The 14,552-nt window shown below is 40.8% G+C and overlaps 1 protein-coding gene across 1 annotated transcript in view; it reads right to left on the bottom strand.

The window, feature by feature from the left end:
* LOC132206807 (deleted in malignant brain tumors 1 protein-like) overlaps window positions 1–13,846 on the bottom strand; it is a 31,051-nt gene extending 17,205 nt beyond the window's left edge. Inside the window, exons 1-7 of the mRNA XM_059641854.1 lie at window positions 13,510–13,846; window positions 11,787–12,104; window positions 11,645–11,701; window positions 11,370–11,558; window positions 9,113–9,337; window positions 8,127–8,240; window positions 6,616–6,747 (exon numbers count right to left, since the gene is read on the bottom strand). Coding sequence (XP_059497837.1) covers window positions 6,616–6,747; window positions 8,127–8,240; window positions 9,113–9,337; window positions 11,370–11,558; window positions 11,645–11,701; window positions 11,787–12,104; window positions 13,510–13,846 — 1,372 coding nt within the window. The remainder of the gene's footprint in view (window positions 1–6,615; window positions 6,748–8,126; window positions 8,241–9,112; window positions 9,338–11,369; window positions 11,559–11,644; window positions 11,702–11,786; window positions 12,105–13,509) is intronic.
* Between the last annotated feature and the right edge of the window lie 706 nt (window positions 13,847–14,552).

Below are 14,552 nucleotides of genomic sequence, written 5' to 3'. Positions count from 1 at the left end.
GTGGAGGCCAGTCATCTATGCTTAGGGAGGGGGAGGGAGATGCAGAGAGAAAGGTGTACAGAGGGAGAAGCAGAGAAAGACAGAGAGAGAGAGAGAGAGAGAGAGAGAGAGAGAGAGAGAGAGAGAGAGAGAGAGAGAGAGAGAGAGAGAGAGAGAGAGGATGAGGTAAACAGAAAGAGTAAAATAGAGAAGTAGAGAGCCCGTGGTAGAGAACAAAGTGTGGGACTGGATGAACACAGAAGGCCAAGCAGCATCTGCTCCGAAGATGCTGCTTGGCCTGCTGTGTTCATCCAGCCCAATGCTTTGTTATCTTGGATTCTCCAGCATCTGCAGTTCCCATTATCTCTGAGCACCTGGTAGAGAGCAGTATGAGAGGGGGAAGAGAGAGGTAGACGATTAGTGAGAGGGAGAAACGCAGAAAGAATGATTAATAAAACTGTCTCCTGAGTGTTCCTGTGTGTTTAAATTGATATGATGCTACCGTCTGTTGTTCCACAGCTCCGCTGCACTGGAGATGCTGGAGCTTGAAAACAATCAGGGGTTCGGTCAGAAAGACAGAGGCAAAGAGAGAGAGAGAGAGAGATAAAGAGAGCAGCTCACGACAGCATCAACATACACAGATACACATACAGACGCAAATCATATTGGCGCAAGCACTACATAGAAATAGACAACCACATGCCCCACCCACAGAGGCACAAACACACAGTTCACATACATCCTTCTGCTGCTGCTCAGGAGGCCATTAGTGTTATGTTAAGAGTTCCCATAATTAAAATCAATTCAGATTTTAATGACAACCATTAACTGGAGTGTTTTGATTGCAAATGTATCCAGACAAATTCGAGATTATCTGAGATATTATGAATTTATTGGAAATTTCGGAAATTAATGTATTTTAGCCTGATTTCTCATAATAGAAGTGAGAAAATAATGCAAAACTGTAGGATGTGAGACGAGCGCTAGGTTTTCCCATCGCCTTCTGTTCATATCTTGGTGTATTGGTTGCATAGAAGCGGGAAAATTCAGTGATCATACTCGACAACTACATGGGAAATGAATTATATAACATGGGATGAAGGTATACAATTGTTAATGATACTCGAAAAGCTGCATGACCTTGAATGAGCCCTGTGAACATTCCTTTATGAGCTGAAGGTGATACCTGCAGCTTGTTTTCCTGCAGCTGGCTTTTATGTATTAGCCAACAGTTTTGTCTTTCTGTATCTGCATTCTTTGTGCTGGCTGTTTGTTATATTGTATTAGGGAGAGAGGAAGAGTTTTGACCCAAGTGCTGGAATTCGCCTTGTCTCGAATCGCAAACGGAACCAGGAATGAACTTAAGCCTTCAGTCCAGCCATCGATCGACGGGCCCCCAATGGGCAGAAGGGCGTGATTTATTTGCCTTTTTGAGAAGGGACATGCTGGTTTTTCTAGATGGATGTGAGATTTATTTATATTTTCCTTTTCTCTTCTTTACCTTGTTATCACCACAATAAGTCAATATGATGCGATAAACATTCATATTTAAGTAAATTGGAGTGCTTGAGTCTTCGCTTAATTATATTTAGTCGAATCTGAAGCTGATCACTTGGGCATAATCTTGTGTAGTGGCACAGACTGGCCACCAGAGGGTCTCACTGCATCAATTTAAACACAAGACGACATCACTGCAGAGAGTGAGAGACAGATAGAGAGAATGAGATGGAAAGAGAGACTGTCTTCCATCCCCCCCCCATCTGTGTGTGTGTGTGTGTGTGTGTGTGTGTGTGTGTGTGTGTGTGTGTATGAGAGATAGAGTGTGTGTCTGTGTGTGTTTTTGTGTGTGTGCATGACACAGAGAGTGTGTGTGTATGTGTGTATATGTGCGTGTGTATGAGAGAGTGTGTGTGTGTTTGTGTGTGTGTGTGAGAGAGAGAGAGAGAGAGAGAGAGAGACTGAGCCTTTGATTAATCATTTATCAATTCATTCCTTCATTCCTCCAGGACAAAGTATGCCTCATTGCAGCCAGGGATACACCCGCAGACGTACATGTACGAAAACACTCATGCACACTTCGGGAAACACACATCAGCATACTAATCACCATTGCCTCACTTCAAATGCAAGAAGGATAGACATGAAGAAAGTGGGAGCAGGTGAAACCCAAATCTATCGAGTCACACTGAAAACAACAAACAAACAAAATTCTGGCTCTCACATCTCCATGAAACATTCCCCATTTAACTTCAGCCCATTTCCAAGCGCAATTGACATTTCTATCCCTGGGAAAAAAGATTTCAACTGTACGTTCTATCTATTCCTCTCAATATTTTGTGAACATTTGTCAAGTCGCCCCGAGCCTCCGATGTTCAAGTGAAAATAAATCCACTTTGGTCACTCTCTCACTGGACCACACGCACGCCAAAGCTGGAAGCATTGTGGTAAGCAGTTTCTTTAGCGTCTCAGAAACTTCCAGATGCCTCTGACAGCGTTGTGACCAGAACTGAAGAAAATATTCCAAAAGTTGTCTTACTAAATTTCGATAACAAGCAACCTGACATTTTTTAAAAAATTACATTTTCCCCCGATTAGTGAAAGCAAGAATGATGTACACCTTCTTGACAATTTTATCCGCTTGTGTGGCCACTTTCAGTGAACTGCCGACCTGTTCACCCAGAATGCTCCTATTGCTAATATTTCTATGATTTCTGCCGTTTACTGTATACTTCCCTCCTGCAATAGGACTCCAAAATGCACACATAATCACAATTACACTCACAGACAGGGTTACACAATCACAGATAATTACACACACTCTTACTCACTCACTGACATTCTCACATATTTATCGTGGGACTTACGTCTTCAAAGAGACACAGAATCAAAGCACAAACATGAAATAGCCGCCGTTTTATTGATGGAATTCAGTTTACACTGTATATCATCACTAACAGAACAATTGCCCGTTCATTCAGAATATCGCAAAGAAGGCAACATTTTCATTCAACAAGTAACGGTACAATAGCGAGCAGTATTGTTTCGTCAAATATTAACTCTCGTTGATGGATGTGAGAAAGTTCAACAATAACACATGGAATTCCTGAAAATACTTCATTCATTAATGACAGAGACGTCACCCTCAATACAAAGTTAAACAATCCATAAACAAAACTGAATGAGATAGTTATTCCAAGCACGAAAAAGATCCCACAAAGTGGTTTCATTTCCTCTGTTAACTCATGGCAACACACTTGAGCAATTGAGAAACAAAGGAGAGAACAGTAATATAGTCAGTTCAATACAAAGAAATGCGGAAGAATTACAATCAGGAAAAACTCATGTTGAGAAAAATAAAATTCTGCATTTTGGAAATTATAGTGGACGACTTCTTGCAATATTATCTGCCTTTGGACGTTCTGTGTTGAAATAGACTCTAGAATTTGCCTGAAATGAGAAAGAAAATGATTTGAGTTACTTTTACCTGTGGCCTTATTTACAGCACATAAAACTGTCAATCGCCATCTGAAGGTCTAAAAACAAGGAACTGGGAACAAGGCAATGTCTGACTAAGCAATGGCTGAGTGGTGAAAGGTCATCTTTTAAAGGGAATTTTGAAGTGTGCATCGATCTGCCCTCTCAAATAGGTGCAACAAACAGCCTGGTGTCCATCATGAAGATTAGTAAAGATCTGCGCAGCAAGTGATGATGCAACTAATACCTTTTCAAAAATCTATCATCTCACTAAACGTTTACAAAGAAATTAACGCCTTCTTGCTTGTGTGAGTTTACTGTTGATATGCTGGCTGTGCCAGCAGAGAAGATAATTCCAAAAGTACATCATTGTTTATGAATCACTTTGCACGTGGGGACGTGGTAGAACGTGCAACATAAGAAAAAGTCCTTGGTTTCTTTCACCGTGGTAAAACAGTCTCAATGTTCTATGTGGCAGTTGGATCTATCGATGCTGGAGTCGGAGACAACAGAGCGGAGTGAATTCACCTGGTCAAACATCATCAGAGGAGCAAGAAAGCTGATGTTTTGGATCTGAACCCTTCTTCAGAATTTGTGATTTTGTACATGATTTGATTGTAGCAGCGGAAGGGTGGATTAGTGAGTGTGTGGACGATACAAACGTGGGTCGAGTTGTGGATAGTATGGAGGGCTGTTCCAGGTTACGAAGGGACCTTGATACGATGCAGAGTTTTGCCTTTTTTTATGGACCCTTATTCAGTTATCCTGTGATAACTTTCAACACTTCATAATGTTCAATATACTTCATGATTTTGCAGAGGTCCAGAATATCCTACTGCCTCCCCTGCATCAGAAACATTAAAACAAATGAGAATACGTAGACTGGATCGTTATGACTTTTGTTCACTGTAAAACTGTGTTTCACACTTTCTATGCATGTCGATACAGAAGGTAAAGTGGGTGCGTGAATTTTCAGAAGGAGAAGGATGGATTTTGTGTGAGGGCATCAGAGGTAATGCTTCAACACCAGCTACTGCATGTGCTGCCCTCGAGCGGAGATGATTCAAGCTCCTTTGAGAGTTACCCAGGAAGATGTACAATACCAATGGCGCTCAGGAGAACTACGTGGCCATTTCAAAGAATGCATCATTAAACTATAGAATCTTACTGTACAGATAACGTTCTTCAATCATCAAGTCTTTACTACTAAAGATAAGCAACTACTTATATCAGCACCAATTTCCTGCTCTACCTCCATAGTCTTCAATTTTCAACACTTCAATTACTGATGACATTACTTTTCAAGAGCTTGAGGTATACGTGGAAGTTTGTCTTCACAGTGATTAGGTATCCTGCCACAACTACGCGCACAGACAGTGAGTTCTGGACATTCACCTCTCTCTGGGAATTTATCTTCCTCACATCCCCTCTAATCTTCTTGCCTTTCAGTTTTAAATTATTTCCCATTTGTTAATGACTCTTGCGTCCTGTTCTAGAGAGGACCAACTGTTGTTAATCAATTTCACATTCATTTTGAACTTTATTGGCAACTTAGGTGAAGCATTTCAATAATGTAACAATTGGAAGTATAATTCGAAAAAACGAATACATACGTTATGTTTCACATTTGACAGAGATTACCATGAAGTGATGTTAAGGGTAGAAAACAATTACAGATGATGCAGTAGCTTGATTGGCCTGTTGGAGATTTTGAATGTGACTGAGCAGCTAACCAGATATTCTGGATTTTCATGCCAATGACGCTCATGAGGTATTGACGTTTATGGCGTTCAATTCAGAGTGATTCATTCCTTGTCGGGAATTTACAGTATACAATTCCACACAAGAACCACATCAAATCCATCTGCCGTTCTATTTTACAAATAAAGATCAACAGGTCTGTGTTGACCGTTGGCAAAAATAACTACAACATTTTAAAACATCAAGCTTTAAAACCCAACCTTCCAGATTCCCCATGTGGCTTCACGGTGATTCATTGAATCAGCAGTTTTGTCAACTTGTAATCTCACCAATGGGTGAAGACAGTGTCGGCTGTTCAAAGAACTGAAAAAAATACAGATTCTAATTATATTAGCTTATTTCATTTTTTGAAGGGATTTTTTCATGATTTTGAAATTGAGATCCGTCTCCAGAAATATGCCTGTTTCAGGATGAAAGTTGTGGAGATAAGGTTCTTGGGGTTTTGAAACAACAAGGTGTAGACCTGGATGAACACAGCATTCCACGCAGCATCAGAGGAGCAGGAAAGCTGCTGTTTTGAGTCGCTAGCCTTCTTCAGAAATGTGGAAGGGGAAGGGAATTCTGAAATAAATAGGGAGACAGAGAGAAGCGGACAGAAGATGGATAAAAAAGAAGACAGGTGGAGAGGAGACAGACAGGTCAAAGAGGCAGGTTTGGAGCCAGTAAAGGTGAATGTAGGCTGGGATTTAGGGAGGGGATAGGTCTGTCCGGGGAAGACAGACAGGTCAAGGAGTCGGGATGAGGTTCGTGGGTAAGAGATAGCGGTGGTGCTTGATTTGGGAGGAATGGTTAGGGAGGGGGGACGAGCTGGGCTTATTTTTGGATGTGGTCTGTCACAGCAGATTTTGAAGCTTGTGAAGCCCACATTGGTACCCTTAGGCTATAGGTTTCCCAAGTGAAATATGAGTTGCTGCTCCTGCACCCTTCTGTTGGCATCATTGTGTCAATGCAGGAGGCCCAGGATGGACATGTCGTCCAAGGATTGAGGGGGGGAGCAGAAATGGTTCGTGACTGGGAGGTGTAGTGTGTTGCGAACCCAGCGTAGATGTTCCACAAAGTGGTCCGCAGGCCTCCACTTGCTTTCCCCAAAGGAGAGAAGACCACAACGAGAACAGCAGATACAGTATATCGTAATAGCAAATGTGCAGGTGAACATTTGTTTAATATAGAAGGTATTCTTAGAGCCTGGGATGGGGGTGAGGAATGAGGGAGCTGCAGGAACAGTTGTAGCACTTGCTACAGTTGCAAAAAAAAGTGCCAGTGGTGGTGGGGCTGGTGGGGTGTTTTGAATGTTCTCAGGTTATAATAGTCTGCAATTTTGGTCACAGAATGGAAAGTAATTTTTGCAGTGTGAACGCACATAGCACTGCCTAATGTGGGAGTCACTGTAATTCAGCTCACCGACTGAATGAAGTCCAATGTCAGCATTTGTCAATGTGAGGTTTTCATCAGGATCACTGTCCAGTTGTGAATGGCCAGCCTGAGATTCATCTTCTTCAGTCATAATATCATCATAATCTCTACAAATCGGACCTTGGAGGAAAAGATTACTATCATTGGCACAAATTGTAACAAACAACGCCAAGAGGTGAAACAATCAGATTCGAGCCAGAAAATAACACTAGCTCTGAAACGTGGTAATAGAAGAGTTAGTCCCCAAGGACATCTGGAGTCATGGCATAAGCAGTCATGAGCAGAAAATTCTGCTTGTTTTCTCTAGAAATTAGCAGTTTAAGGGAATGTGATCGAATTCTTCCAGTTTTTTTTTTAAATGAAAGTGAGAAAAAGACGAATTATTCCCAATTATCGAGATTCTAGATCTCGGAAGAATAATTTCTGACTTCTGGTTAAGTCTATAAGGAGATATCATTCAAGAAGAAAGGTTGGTAGAGAATTGACACTCTCTTCCTAATGAGACAGTTGATATTGCCTTGGTTGCTCATTGTAAATATGAGACAGGATTCATAGATATCTGGATTTCAGCCACATAACAGGCAATCTCATTGAAAGACAGAAGAAGCTTGCGGGGATGAATGGTTCAATCGTGTTTTCTATTCGTATTTTTCCTTCGAACTGAGCACACTCCTGGGTGGACAGGATTGAGCTGCCTAAACTTGCGGAGCACACAGCTGGAATCAACAGGATGGCACTTTTCTCTTCGGTGGAGTGATTAACGATTAGGGACATAGCTTTGAGGGAAAGGAAAACAATAATAAAGTGGATGTGAGGAAAATTATGTTCACTCAAAGCCGTGTCGGAACGTGGGATACACTGCCTGGAAGTCTGATGGATGTATAAGAGTCCAATTACATTTAAGAAGTATTCAGAGGAATGCTTGCGTTGTGAAATCAAAAATTGCTCTGAGTCATGTGAACAGAAAACAGGATTGAAGATAATAAAATGTGAGGCTGGATGAACACAGCAGGCCAAGCAGCATCTCAGGAGCACAAAAGCTGATGTTTCGGGTCTAGGTCCGAAACGTCAGCTTTTGTGCTCCTGAGATGCTGCTTGGCCTGCTGTGCTCATCCAGCCTCACATTTTATTATCTTGGATTCTCCAGCATCTGCAGTTCCCATTATCTCAGGAAACAGGATTGAGCCGTTCATCCCCTCGAGCTCCTTCTTCAATTCAATGAGATCATGCTTATCTGTTGTGTGGCCTACGTCCAGATATCCATTATAAATATAACTTGCCTCATATTTAAAATGTGAGTAGAATATTTACGTGGCTGTTTTGACAGGCAGTCACTTGATAGTCAATGCCAACCAGCGATTTTGTTTTTTTTTTAACAGGCAATGCTCATGAAAGAACCAATGTCATTCTGAGCCACGGGAGCACTGACATCTGTAAGTTTGCACTGCAGACAATGTGAAGGGCAATAGTAAGCTAGCCCAAAGAGAATACGTACACACCTGGAATACTGTTGGATTTCACCTCAGGATTTGGTGATTCTGGATTATTCTCACTCACGTTGTGGTTGGTGTAGTAGTCAATGCGATTGAGTGAGTCAATGGAAGCAGAATTTCCTAAAAAAAACAGAAAGTGAGAGATATTATTTAGTTGAATCTCCACGTGAAACCGTGACCCTTTTGAATTGTCATGAGATGAAATTTCCTGAGCCATTCGGTGGTGAACCTGTGGAACTCGTTGACACAGGAGGCTATGAGGGTCAAGTGTGTGAATAGCGTTAAGACAGAGATAGAATGTTCATTAATTGATAAGGGTAAAAGAACTCCCAAGGAAAAAGCAAACAAAAGAAATTGAGAAACATATCAGCCATGATCAAAAGATGGAAGAGACTCAAAGGGCCAAATAACGCAGTTCTGCTCTTACATATCCTAATGTTTACGACAATGGTTTAACGTTTTATGTTATTCATTGGAGCTTGAAAACAGAAGGCATTATTATTTCATTGTATCTGCAGCAATAACTGGAATATTATCAATGGAACCATTTCTGGGAAAGCAATCAACACACAGATTGCAGTGGCACAACGTAAGTTGAAATGCCACCTCACCGGAATGAGAGATGGGGGACATGCTTTACTCCTCCTATCGAACAGACACTTTCACACACAGTAAACTTAATGACTTAAATCGTAATCTCTACCATGGTTTAAGAAAATATGAAAAAATAATTAGAATGCATATTCATTCAGTCGATGAAATGTCCTTTAAGCACATCTGATTAATGTTATGTGACATTCTTTGAGCATCATAACGAAGATTAAATTATAGCACAATCAATGAATGGATTTAATGTTCAGATGTCTGAAGACATCAGTGTGGAAGTAGGGTGGCATTGGAAAAGAACAGTTCTCGTGCATACAAACAAATGTCAGAAATATTTATTTTTCAATAACGAAGATCATTGGGTACTATCAAATTATCATTCTTACTCTCTCCAAACACCGACTGAGATTCATTCAATGTGATATCTTCCTTCACACGAGGAAAGTGATTTAACATATAAACATATTCAATCAGTTCACTGATGATTGAACTTGAATGGAAGCCACATTTCTCCAACAACGACTCACTACGAACGAGGAAATCCATACCTGTGCCTTGTTTCTGAACTGCCGTCGTACTAACGGGGATATTCTCAATTTCTTCATAAATTCCTTGGTACAAAGGAAGACTTGAGCTTATGCCACCAGCATAAACGTCTGTTGGAGGAAGGATCGACTGGTCAACATTTGCAACTGGACGTTTGCATCAACACTGAGTTTTTATGTGAAGCAACACCAGTGCAAAGCACTTATAGTTCATGCAATCCAGGAAAGCATAATGTTGGCACAACATTAACTGAAAAGCGAGAGCAGAAATTTTGGAGAGGAAGTGAACAGGCCAATAGGCATTTTCATTTCCCATCACTATCTGAAACTTATTGTGATAACAGGCCGCGAGAGACTTTGATGGATTTGATGTGTATGGTCACCTCTGTTTGAATGAGGAATCGTCATATCGACATTCAAATGCTTATTTAAAAAGAACTCAGCTCACAATGGACCGTGTGAGGGAAAGTGCAGTCCATAGATATCGAAACTGCTTAAAACAAGGAACAATGACAAATAATTTTAAGATGGAGAAATGAGTCGAAACAAACCAGGTGGACTGTGTTGAGTTTACAATCACTGTTCAAGATAAATATCCTGTCACGCTGCTCCCAACCTCCAACAACAAAAACATACTTAGATAACAATGCTTAGAAAATTAGAATTTGAATATTGTAATCAGACAAGTGAAGAATTGTTGGAATTAGTTGGGCATGATATCTGACAAAAATAGATTAAGGAGAATATCTGCGAAGTGTGTAGTTTAAATTACTCTATGTAAATTATGCTTAAGAGACAGTCAAAAGCAAACAGAATAATTATTATTTGTGTTAATCTTCATTGTGCTCTCTGGGAAAACTGTTCCCAGGTAAACGCTTCTAAACCGATGTGAAAATTCAATATGATAACAGACTGTGAATCTGGAGGAAAACAGCAGGTCAGCCGGCATCAGAGAAGCAGATAATCAGCCGGTGTCATTCTCAGACCTGTGAGCTAAAGGGGGCGGGTCCCTTCTTCTGCCCTGTGTCCACATTTTGTAATCTCTGACTCCAGCATCGGCAGGTTTCGTTATCTCAGTAAAAAGTGAAGAAATCTTACCTGGCTTGTCAAGGGAAACGAGTTATCGGTTGATTGGAAGTCGCTACAAAAGGACACTTCGCCCTTACATTGATCTTGGATAATTCCATCAGCACCTAGAAACCGGCTAACTGTAAACGAAACTAATTGATGGATACATAATTTGCGGGAACCGGCAAAAGTCTCAGTGAAACTTTATGGCATATTACTACAACCTATAATATGTGCTGGAGTATTGTACCTTTCACTTCAAGTTATATGTGGCCTTTCAGTGGGAAAAGCCCCTTGAAGATATCAAGCAGCCAGACACCATCTCACACTCGTAACAAACGGGCCAAGTGATGGAAAATTGAAAAAATAAATCAACAGCTTTGAAACTAGAAGGAAGAAGAAAACTGACTGAAGTGTTAACTCAATCCGTACATGTGAGGCTCACCTTTCATCAGTAATTTTCTCTGCATTACCACCAGTAGTGCGATCAAATCAAAAATTAACAGAACTCCCAATGTTAAGCAGACGGCAACAGGTATGGAAATAGATTCACTTTCCTGTCCTTAAAGGAGACATTATGGAGACATTTCGCGAAGTTAGCGTCTGTCTTGTACAATTGTAAAGAATTCATCAATGAGAACACGCTGGCCAATAGCATTCAATTCGTGAAAATGACAAACAGGATCAATTCAGGAAAGTAAAGCTACAACAAACATTAATAATCGTTTCAGTTGTAAATACCTGCAGGTGAAGATGAAGGAGAGATCGTCAACAATTCGGACTCTGCGGATGAGACAGTACAAATATTCATGAAGGTGAAATTTAATACAAGAAGAGAAACGTTGGCACTAATTTGCAACATTAATGATCACAAATCATAGTTACTCAGCATTGTGCTTACCAGAACAGATCACATTGGCAATATCCTTATGATTGCACTCTCTTTGAGCTGGTGCTGGGGAGAGACAGTCAGACAGAGAATATTCACTTCCTTTACATTTCACGTCATTGTGCCATATCACACCCTCACCCTGGGAGACAGCGGGCACTCGTTGAGCTGATACAGCAAAACCGCATGACTGCTGACTGCAGACAACATTGGCATCAGTCATATCCCAGGAATCACCACACAATGTTCCCCAGTGTTCATTGCACATGATTTCCACTCTTCCAGAACAGTTGCTGTTTCCTCCAACAAGGCGCAAGGTATGTTGTGAATCTGTGGCACAGAATAGATAATTACTGAATGAAGGAGAAAACAGCAATATTATTCCGAGAGTTCTCACCCTCACGATGAGGACGCACCTGAGTTCTGAATGCAGGAATTGGAACTTAGAGGCTGTTCCATCCTTTCATCGATCTCTGTTAAGAGGAGAAATATGCTGAACTGGATTGGAAAACTGCACGTAAATTGAGAGCCGAATACTGAGAATGCTTGTCACGTTACCTGAACAAACAACACCTGCATCTTCCTTGTGGTTACAGTTGTGTTGACCCCACAAATCTGACTGACATTGCCAGAGTTTCGACTCATGCGATTGACACTCTATTTCATCAAGCCAAATCTGTCCTGTTCCAGCTCCGAATGAGTTAATGTCATCTTCAATATACTGGAATGCGCCACAGTGCAAATGTTTGCAAATAATGTTTCCATTGACTGAATTCATTTTGTCTGAGCACACTGTTCCCCAGGTCCCGTTGTAGAACACTTCCACTCTTCCCTCACAGCGATGTTTTCCATTCACTAGCCTCATCGCCTTGTGCTCTGTTCATACAATAACAGATATCCAGATTAATAGATTGTTTAGGACCTTCGTGCATCACTCTGTGTTACCATATATTTCCAACACTGATTTCCGAAACAAACATGACACATGATAAAGAAACAGGAATTGCTGGAGGAACACAGCAGTTCTGACAGCTTGTGTGGAGAGGCAAAGCCGAGACAACATTTATCCTACAGCGACGCTGATTCTGTACTGAGCAGACATCGGTTCTGAATTGTCTCCAGATATTCTGCCAAGCCTGCAGAATTTCTCCAGCAATTTCCGTTTTTTCTTTCATATTTCAGAGTCCACTCCAATTCCTTTTTACTGTTCATATTACACGATGTAGTTGATTTAGTTATTGAATGAAGTTAGGGAAGTATTCTGCAGGAATAAGCCGAAGATGTGCAAAATTGAGAGAAAGCGATCACTAAAATCATTTTAAATGACTGAGCACGTGAAATGGATGATGTGAGGAAACTGACTGCAAACACAGAGCCTGTTTCAGAAGCAGTGTGTGTCATATTTACCAAACAATGGTTGTGACGACGTACCAAAACTATTCTTTTCTCTCAACCTTCAGTCCGCCTCCCCCTCTCTCCCTATTTATTCCAGAACCCTCTACCCATCCCCCTCTCTGATGAAGGGTCTAGGCCCGAAACGTCAGCTTTTGTGCTTCTGAGATGCTGCTTGACCTGTTGTGTTCATCCAGCTTCACACTTTGTTATCTTGGATTCTCTAGCATCTGCAGTTCCCATTATCACTGCTCTGTTTGTATTTGTTTTATGAAGACAACTTGGAATATTTCAACCCGAAGACAATTTCAAAATGCCCCAGTTAAAAGCAAACTACGGAAACGTTTGCTCAGGATAATTTTTAAAATTCTAAGTATCGAGTAATGAATGAATGGGCAGTTTGGTAACCCAACAGGTATGATGTAATTTTTGTCCAGCGATGTTTAATGCGGTGAAATCTGGTGGGACCTGTGTAGACGTCAGGCACCCCTTGTTCGTGAATAATAAAGAGTTTGAGGGGCAAACAGCCAGGAGTCACGTTTACAACGTCTGAATACAAAACTTCAGAGTAAATGGAGTTTTTTTTCAAATAAAACGTTTCAAATATTTCAGAGAATATTTATGTGACGCACGGGAAGGGACAATGGACCACCATTGGCACATTTAATGCTCAGCCTAGCGTGTATCTGACAGAGGAATAAACTCATACACAGTCAATTCATATTGGAGGATATAATGGTTCTTGCGATTGCTGTGCGGTTGAAACACGTTAGAGTCCTTTCAGTTAAATTCCGGCCTTTGCATACTTTTTTCGTCCAGTGTACAAGTGTCACTTTAATGCATCGGTTGAAATATTTTAGGGAAGTCGGAACATTGAGGATTGCCTCACCTGAGCAGATAATTCTCACATCCTCTTTATGAGAACAGTCGTCTTGTTCACCGAATCGTGCTGAAGGACATTCCCAGAGAAATGATTCGTTTCCAGAACACTTCACATCTTTCAACCAAACGGGCCCTGAGCCCGGTCCACAGTAGGAAGGAAGGGTCATATCCAATGCATCTCCACATCCCAGTTGTCTGCAAACCACTTGAGCGTCTACCATATCCCAGGAGTCATCACAAACTGAGCCCCATGTCCCGTTGTAGTAAATCTCCACTCTACCTGCACAAGTGCTTCCACCATCTGACAACCTTAACTGTAAGTGTTCTGTTAGACAAAAACACATAGCATTATGCATTCATGGCATAATTCTTTCATCGCTTAATCCAGTACAATATATTGATACAGGAAAAAAAGAGTTTAAAATGTTTCTATGACAGTTCCATAAAAGTATGAGACAGAATATCTTCAAAAGCTAAATCAACTAAATGTAACCTACTAGCCAGAAGGTACAACAGAGAAATATTTCAAGAATTCAGGTTATGTCTCGTACTGACAGTTTCAGTTTCGCTTTCTGTTGTGAATATTCTATGAGTTACTGTGCAATCCGTTGGATTTTTCCTTTCTGTATTCTTTCACTCAGTTTATGGCCACTGGTTCTATACATTAGCATATCCATGTCCCTTTACCTTTACAGCTAGACCGAATTTATCTGTCTTTGATATCGAGCCTCTCTCATCGTACCTTCAACTCCAACATTTTAAGCGAAAACTACGACAGGACAAAACATATTAACACATATACAGGAGAGATACCAGGCCAATCTTCACCGCGAGGTGATTTTTAATATTATCCTTAATTTGTCCAAAACAAAGATAAAGTACTTCCAATGTAAAAATCATAGGAGCAAGGCTACTTTGAGAAGAAGAGGCGTTTTAAAGAGGGATTTCTAGCTGTATAGTCTTCAGAAAGCAACTTACCAGCGCCTGGATTGTGCTATTTAAATTCAGGTCAGCATGTCAGAATTAATGCAGGACAATGATATCTATGAC

This window comes from Stegostoma tigrinum, chromosome 43 (genome assembly GCF_030684315.1).
Source record: "Stegostoma tigrinum isolate sSteTig4 chromosome 43, sSteTig4.hap1, whole genome shotgun sequence".
Taxonomy (NCBI): Eukaryota; Metazoa; Chordata; class Chondrichthyes; order Orectolobiformes; family Stegostomatidae; genus Stegostoma; species Stegostoma tigrinum.
This window is presented reverse-complemented; position numbering and strand designations above follow the sequence as displayed.